Source organism: Macadamia integrifolia, chromosome 9 (genome assembly GCF_013358625.1).
Source record: "Macadamia integrifolia cultivar HAES 741 chromosome 9, SCU_Mint_v3, whole genome shotgun sequence".
NCBI lineage: Eukaryota > Viridiplantae > Streptophyta > Magnoliopsida > Proteales > Proteaceae > Macadamia > Macadamia integrifolia.
The window spans coordinates 30,871,222-30,879,788 of NC_056565.1; the positions used below are offsets into that span (position 1 = coordinate 30,871,222).

Genomic DNA, 8,567 nt, shown 5'->3' on the forward strand with positions numbered 1-8,567 from the left:
CCCCACCCTAAATAAAAAAAAAAAATGAGCTATCTAGTAGGTCATTAAAACAAATTTCTTATTTGTTTGAAACAAGAAAATATTATTCACAGAAAAAAAAAAGAGTTTATCCACATCATGTCCTTTTGATAGAAGTTTTTCTTCATCGAACAATTGAAGGGATGCGATCCCCTCCCTCTTGAGTGGTCCAAATGAACCATGTTCCTGTTCACTGTGATCTTAGAAAAACTCGATTTTTTGTTTTACTTCATTTTAGTAGTTCAAAAAGCAGTTCATAATTATCTTTTAGAATACCACATCAAAAGAAAATGATCTTTTGGAATATATAGACTGGTTGGTAACTTGGCAACTTCACTGCGTCATGTGGGGCTGCCTTGAACACGCGAAATAAGGGTCAAATGAGCTTTATAGGTTCGTTTCAGAAGCCCTTGCACAATGCCCATTAGTGGGGCCAAAAGATGGAATTGGAGCGAGGAGTCGCCCTTAGTGTGGCGGGTGAGGGCGAGGGTGAGGGTGAGCGTGGGTGTGTGGGTGTAAGTGTGGGGCAAGCTACACCTGTGCACATTTTGAGGGTCACTTAGATCCACTACCAAACTTCAGGCACGTTCTTTAACTGTTTTTAAGCAAGCAGTGTGAAACCAAGCCTCAAGCCCAGCTTGTTTGCTGGGAAAATATATTTCTAAATTCTAGGGATTGTTCAATTCTGATAAATAAAGGTACCCACCCTCCATTGGAATTTGGATGAGATAGGGATTTAAATTTTTTTTAAACATGTGACAAAAGTTGAAAAAAAAATAGCTAGCACAGATGAAATTAAAAGTAAAATTGACTGTTATAGAGAATTTTCACTTAAAAAGAGTTGTAATTAAGGAAGCAGTTGTTGAAAATTAAGGTCATTCAATATTTTATCAATTCCCAGTCCCCGCTTCATCTGGAAACCATTAAGCTTAGTTATAGAGGAAAACCTAACCAGAGCTACTGATCGTTCATCATTCATATTCAATAAAGCTTTGATCACAGGGCCTTCAGTTGCACAGTTACAGGCTTTCACACCATGTGCCAAAAGTAGGGCCCTATCATCGAAATAATTTGTTGAAGAGAGTAACGAACTATCCTCTCACCCACTATGGCCTATGACTCTGGGTGAGGAACGCCTAACATGTATTGCGTCCCCACCTCACATGCTATCAATGTGGCATTGCTAGTTTGCTCACCATCACCCTCTGCTTCACCAACCATCTTTTTCTCTTACCACCATTGCTTTCCTCCTCTCTCTCACTCTCAAACACACACATGTAAAAGACTTTTTCTAAAGGTAAAAGGAGATGCAACAATCATCTGTGACAAAGTTTCCAATACTCAAATCTTCATTCACACTATGCAGAGGTATCATTTTGAAAGAAAACTAAAATAAAATAAAATAAAAGAAAAGAAAAATGAATTACAAATTTCTTGGTCACTGTAAACTAGGAAATCTAAATATTTTGTAGAGGCAGACACTGAGAACTGAGGCATGGAGGGGAGAAGCCAAAGTGGGTGTGGGTAATGTGGGGATTTGAAGAGGGAAAAAAAAAAAGCAATGAACAACACTTCCGCACCTGCTCCAAAGGAAGAAGGTAATTTAGTTTCCTCAAGTTGAAGCAGGCCGAGGTTGAGCAATGACACCGAGAAAAAAAAGATACAACTCCCAGTGGAATACTGAGGAATAATGGACAATTGGGCTTTTCAAATTGGACTAGAGATATCACATGACAGATAATGGAAGACAACCAGAATCAGAGCTTACTGGATACTGCTATAATGGTAGAAGAAAAAAATAATAATTTAAATTCTTGTTGTGACTTTTCCTTTTATATGGATTGAGAGGTTAACTAGCACTGCCCTCCCTTGCGGCAGCTGAGAACACCAGCACCAGATGTCATAGAGGCTACCATGGAAGAGGATTTGGCTCCAAGGCTTGAGGCTCTTGCGTAGCTGGCTGAGGCCCCAGCTCCAGATGGGGTGAAATAGGCTCCGTTCAACATCATGTCTCCCTCTGACCTCCAGTTCCAGCTCTTCCACACACCTGTAGCTGTATCCACCCTCTTTGTCACCTGCCGACCCACACCCATCACCATCAATATCCCAATTCCTTACCCGTTATGAATAATGTCAAATTAAATACACATGGCTAAAGTTCATGCTGTACAGACATACAGAGGAAACAGAGAGAGAAATTACAGGGATACAGATGAGACACAGGCCATTAAGCACATTACCTCCTTGGCAAAAGCGTCAGTTGGGGCAAGGTATCTGTTTCCCTGACTATTGATGGTTGGGTTTGCACTTCCCCCAATTGCATACATTTCCCAGTGAGTGTAGTCATTGTTCACCACATGGAAATACCCATGCCTACACCTGCATTTTTTTTTTTTTCTTCCATTTCAGTTAATTCATACTTAACATAATCAGAGGAATCAAAAGTCTATGTTATAAAAAACAATTGGGTATTTCAACCTAGAACACAACAAAATAAGATAGAAAATGAGAAGGATCAAGTTTGATGAGGCCATATTATTATCTTACCTTGGCATCCTCTGAATGAGACCTGCCCCAAAATGGTTGTAAGCAATGGTCACCTGCATCTCCTTGTCTTTTGTGTAGGAATCACTATGACCCAACAACATTACCTGTTTCACATTATTACATTTAACGCAATCAATCTTCTAATAGGCCGTTAGGAAGTACTACTACCCAGTGAAGGAAAATTGTTTTAGGTAAACAAATAGATTTACCTCATTATGGTGGGCGAAGTGGTTGTTAGAGATGGTGATGGCAGTCGAGCCCATGACAGCATCCACAAGGCCATCAGCGCAGTGGGAGAGAGAGTTGTGATCAACCCAGATATGGCTAGCTCCAAAGATGGAGACGGCATCACCGTCGGCCATTGTCCTCCACCCATAGTGAGATGGGGAGCTCCGGACCATGGCATTGCCAGTGGGCTTGCAGTCGTGGATATGTAGTCCATGGATGATGATGTTGGTAACAAACTGGACGGTGATGCATGCCCCATTAGCAATGTGAACGTTGGAACCACGGCCGTCAATGGTCTTGAAGCTGTTCATGATGAGCTCCTCCTTGAGAGTGATAACCATGTCGCGGTGGAACACGATCCACAAAGGAACGTCCTGGATGACTGCATGGCGGAGGGTGCCAGGTCGAGGGTTGACTGGGTCATCATCACGAGGGTCGGTAACCACATAGAATTGGCCGTCACGACCACCGATGGCATTGCGCCCAAAGCCAATGCCGCAGTCAGCGAGGCGCTTGCGGTTGGCGTTCCAGTTTGGGTCACAGCGCCAGCAGTCATCAATGGGATTGCCTGTGCCACAGGACAGGTAGCCCAACTTCCTCCTTTCGGTGCTGTTGCGTATGCTCCTGCCAAGCCAAATTAATTGTCATTTACAACCTTCTATTTCCTCAAAACAGGGAAAGAGCCTGAATAAAAAATAACCAAAATTCCTCTATCAATTATCCATTGCATCTATGTGCAAAGGTAATAAACAATATGGGTGATACGAACGGATGGAAACGGAAAGGAGAGGGGACATGAAATAAAGTTAAACATTGGGGGTGGATATCACGAGATTCACGACAGATGCATGTGGGTAGACTGTCGAAAAAGAGGGGAAAATTTATGAAATGTTAAAAACTGTTTTTTGCCGTGGGAACAATCCCCACTCCACTGGTGACTGTGCCATGGGACTTTTGTCCATCCCGTGGAACCCTTGACCTTGGGTGTGGGAAAACTCGATCGATCCTGATCTCAAAAGTTCAAATGGGATTTCTACAAAGACTTGAAATCGTCAACAACCAATTAGTTGGAATATAGTGATGGATGGATAATCAGTAATAGATAAAATTTTAGCCAATGAAAGCATCTAATCAAGCACATGATTACTTCATTTATTTTTTCCACTTTCCTTCAGTGGAGAAAAAGACTAGTGGTTTAATTTTCACTGGAACTCCTTGCTTCCAGCTAACCAAATTATAAAAGAACAGAGAGGTAATGAAGATAGAGAGGGACGGGTACTGAGCAGGTATTACTGTTATTAAAGAGGGCAAGGGCCATATCCATGTGGATTTGTTCTTTTTTAAACGCGCGTATCATGCGATTTGGTTTGCATTCCGACCTACCCCAACTCCCGTATAACTGAACAATTCAGTGTGGATAAAAAAACTTAGAAGAGAAAGAAATAGGTTATAGATGGGAATACTGACTTGTCCACCATGGAAGCGACTTCCTCCGGATTGTCGACGGCATGTTCATTCCTGAAACAACATCCACCACAACAAAACCACACAGACACATTAGTTTAATCTCATATGTCAAAGAGAAAAAGAGGAAAAATTGAAATCCTTAGTCCATTTGGGCTTAAACCAGTCTATCCGTGGAATCAATTTGATACAGGGAACCAGGATCAACCAGCTTAGAGAGAGAGAATCAGGAACCAATCCTCCTCGGCCTCCCAATTTTTTCGTTTTGCTCCTTGAATACTATTGGACTATTTTGGAAGAAGATAGTGTAACAAGGGCCTTTTCGTAATTTCAATTACTATAGTACAAAGTATGAACAAACTCTCCGCCAATCAGGGAGGAATTTATGGAATCTTGAATTTCCGTACATATTCTCTCTCTCCCACTATACGGTACCGACCCTTTACAATGCTCGATGCGGTCACAGAGAGAGAGAAGGCGAGGAGACTCGACGGAGGGAATTTCTCTTTCTACATTCCCTTGGGATCTGAATTGACTATATTATCCTCACGACCTCACCATATCCGCACTGTGACCGTTCGATGCACCGTTAGAAAAGAATTAAGAATAGTTTCTTTGGATTCTGTAAGGACAATTTAGGAAAATGAAAATATATCCATCTAAGTCTCAGTCAAGAAACTTAAGGACAGACCACTAAGACCTTCTATCCTCGATAGTTGAGAAAAGGGAATTACTGGATCCGGAAAACGAGCAACAACGAATTAAACGATCAAGATTTCCGGATCTCGATATTTTGACGGTCAAGATTGTTCCTGAGGTTCCGTTAGAAAATATCTGACGATACAGATATTACCGGCTCCAAAGCCGACGGTGAGTTGTACTAGATTCACATAAGATGCGAAGAAAATATACTGAGAGTAGATTGCTGACCTCCCGGCGGTTGATAAGTTCTTTGATCTCTGCAACAGCTCTGCTTCTTTGATCCTAGAAAGAGCAAGCAAGCATTGAAGGTTAGGGAGCTGTACTGAGATTCTGCGAAGTAAATGAAGTTGAAAAGCAAGTTTAAAGAAAGGGAATAGGAAGAAATCATGGTTCCTGAAGACGAAGAGTAATCTATGCAAGCCTAGAAGGCTATAGAATCCAACGAAAACCTCATTTCAGCTGGCATTAATCCCCAATCCCTTAGCAGAGGACAGTGGAAAAGGGCGCAATGCAGCTAAATTTTGCAAACATTGAGCCTAAATTTCGGAATAAAAAACTAAAATCATGCAAGAAAGAGAACAAACACCACTCGCCAATACTCAAAAAACTCACATTCTCACCATCTCTTTCTCTCAGTTCCTAAAAAATCTTGAACAGAACGAACTCTAGGACTAGCAAGGATCTCTTGAAGAAAAACCTTTAAAGACACTCACTGTTTCTCAGTAACTAATGAAGCAAAAACAAAATTATACCTCGCATCTGAAATCGCCTCTCCCACTCCAGCCATTACTGCAACAATCAACAACGGCAGCACAAAACACAGAGAAAACCACCTCAGAGAAACCGCCATTGTAGCTTCAGAGCTGTCTCTCCCTCTCTCTCTGTCTTAATCTCTGTCTCTCTCACTTTCTTCCTCTCTGGATCTCGAAGAGGTATATATCGAGAGAGAGAAAGAGAAGAGAAAAGGCAAGAAAAACAGAGGAAACAAATGTAGTCAAAAGACCTTCATTGGAGCTTTCTTTTATAGGAAACTTTGGTTGGCTTAGGTGCCTAACTCCTTTAACTAAACCCTCTACCATGGTTAGGTTAATTAACCTCATTAAAACAGTATTACCCTTAACCCACACTTTAACTACCTCACTAAAACCCTAACCGCTACTAACGGACTCTTTTCCGACGTGTGACCACCGACGTTTGGAATATTACACGTGTAACGTTGTCGGCCACTTCCGTGCCGTACTTCTTAGGACCTAACCGGTGAATTCCTGACACCTCAACGAACTTTAACGTTTTAACTGAATCCTGTAGCCCTTGGGCCCACTTATTCCATGTCAGCAAACTCACACCAGGATACCGGATGTAGCCGGTTGATATCCATACATACTTCGAACACACATCCGGGGATTTCCCTGTTTATTTCCTTTTTCGGGGCACGATTATGCTCCCATGTAACAACCAATCATAACGCGATCTCACGCGTGTTCTCAACGTTTCAGAGTTTAATAACGGTACTGCCTTGTCCGGTTCGTCAAAGTTAAATGAGATGGATCAAGTGTGGTCCGGTTCACTGGTTCACCAGGCTATCTAATTGTTCCCTACTTTCCTCTAAGCTTTACTTGGTTGTTTTTAGATTTTATTAATTTGTAGGGTAAATGAGATTAATGAGATGGGACCCACAGACATGAACTCATGGAAACCTTAGGTTGCACGCTAGGTAAGAAAAGTTAGAAGGCTAGGGTAGGGATTTTTTTTTTTTTTTTTAACTTATTATAGAAATAGAAAAGTTAGATTTTGTAGGGCAGGGTTGTTTGTTGGGTTGTTACAAGGAATCTGGCGGTTCTCAAAGGTAAGGTAATGAGAGAATAGAAAATTTCCCCAAAGCCATTTTGCCCTTGTGTTGGTGGGTCTATTGGACTATTTATGCTTCATTAATCTCTTGGTCACCTTTTGTTAGGTTTCAAATCCATGCAATATAAAGGCCTTTCATCATATAGGAAAGGATCGATTTTCCCCAAAGCCATGGTGAATTCGGTGAACGAGGTTCATCATGGCCCATTTGGGTCACTCAAGGGGGATAGAGGTAGGGTCTCATCCCTTCAATCTCAAAATGATGTTCACTACATGGTAAAGGAAAACTTCTCTCTATCAGAAAACAGCCTTTAACCACATCTCCCTCCCCCTCCCCCTTCCCCTTCCCCTTCCCCTTCCCCTTCCCCTTCAATGAGATTGTCAAATAATTGTTTAAAATAGAGATATTAAATATTTTGAAATTAGGTTTTCATGCTTTTGTGGTCAAGTGATATTGGGTTAAATTTCAAAAGTAGGAACAGAGTTGGTTTAGTTCCAATTCTTGCCCTTTAAAGTAAAAGGCGGGAAATTTCATCTCATCATCCCAAAAGAAAGAGAAGAAGAAGAATGGTTTCTTCTTTTTCTTACTTTGTATATTAATTGGTTCGCTTTTACCAATTTAAAATTTTAACCACCAAGTGCTTTCCATTACCTAATTACCTTGGGTCCTGGCCTCCTTGGGCCCCCAAAACCCATTATTACCAATTACAATAAACAGTTAAGCTAAGAAAACCTTTGTGGGCTTCACGTTAAAACTAGATGTGACATGACTGCTGCTGACTCAACAATATATGCCCACTCTGGCCCACTTATCTCTTTTGATTGATCTGAACTCTTTTTCTCCCCATCTTATGCTTCTGCTAAAGCAGCACCGGTTTAAAGATTGACTAGCTTGGACCGGGGATTTAGAAATGGTTAGTGGTCCGGTTTGGATGGATTTACCCCTTTTTTTAAATGGATTTGTTTACTCTTTTACCCTTGATCTGTACCGATCCACTGATATGGAATCGTCTAGAATGAAAATAAAAATTGCCCAATCTGCCAGATCCGATTCCAATTTCTCAAACCATGGCTAGGATTGACTTATTGGATAAAGTTCACTGGTTCAAAACCCTTGAAAACCGAATGCATGGAGGAAAAATATAGTGTCAAAACCTAGCCCTAACTAAAAAAATTGCAATCAGATCAAAATCGACATGAGCTTATTGTATGATGTTTTGTAAGTTTTGTGAGATTAAAACCAAATTGGACTTGATTAAAACTGATAAGACATTGAAACAAATTATAAAACCTAGGCTGAAACCAACAAAAACCAATAAGAAATCGATACCAACATGAATTTCATATAAAAAAACACATAATTTTTTCCTCTCATATTGTTGAATATATTTACATGGTAAACCAAAACTAAAACGATAAGAGAAATCAAAACGAACCAAAATCAAATCGAGACTGATTCAACCTTATTGGTCATGTTTCGATTTCACCCATTCTCATACCGAAAACTAATGAAACCAAATCAAAATCGGTCCAAACTGATCAATTGACACCCCTTGGGTAGAACTACAATCTAGGTCTGGCTGCTGGTTTTCGTACTCTCTTTCATGAAAAATGGCTTAAACAACTAATCTTGGCGTGGTTTATTTTCAATTGTTGTATAAACCGGGTCAACACACAATTTGTATAAACCATGTTGCAATCCTAATGGCCAGTCAACTAATGTGGTGGATTATGTTAAACCCCACAACCCCCCCCCCCCC

The 8,567-nt window shown here is 40.8% G+C and overlaps 1 protein-coding gene across 1 annotated transcript; it reads right to left on the reverse strand.

The window, feature by feature from the left end:
- Positions 1–1,339: 1,339 nt before the first annotated feature.
- LOC122089450 (probable pectate lyase 8) lies at positions 1,340–5,962 on the reverse strand. Its single transcript, XM_042659200.1, has 7 exons — positions 5,712–5,962; positions 5,188–5,241; positions 4,261–4,311; positions 2,775–3,417; positions 2,566–2,669; positions 2,259–2,397; positions 1,340–2,093 (listed from the first exon to the last, which is right to left on the reverse strand). The coding sequence occupies exons 1-7, from the start codon at positions 5,807–5,809 to the stop codon at positions 1,872–1,874; spliced, it is 1,311 nt and encodes a 436-aa protein (XP_042515134.1). The 5' UTR covers positions 5,810–5,962; the 3' UTR covers positions 1,340–1,871.
- Positions 5,963–8,567: the final 2,605 nt, after the last annotated feature.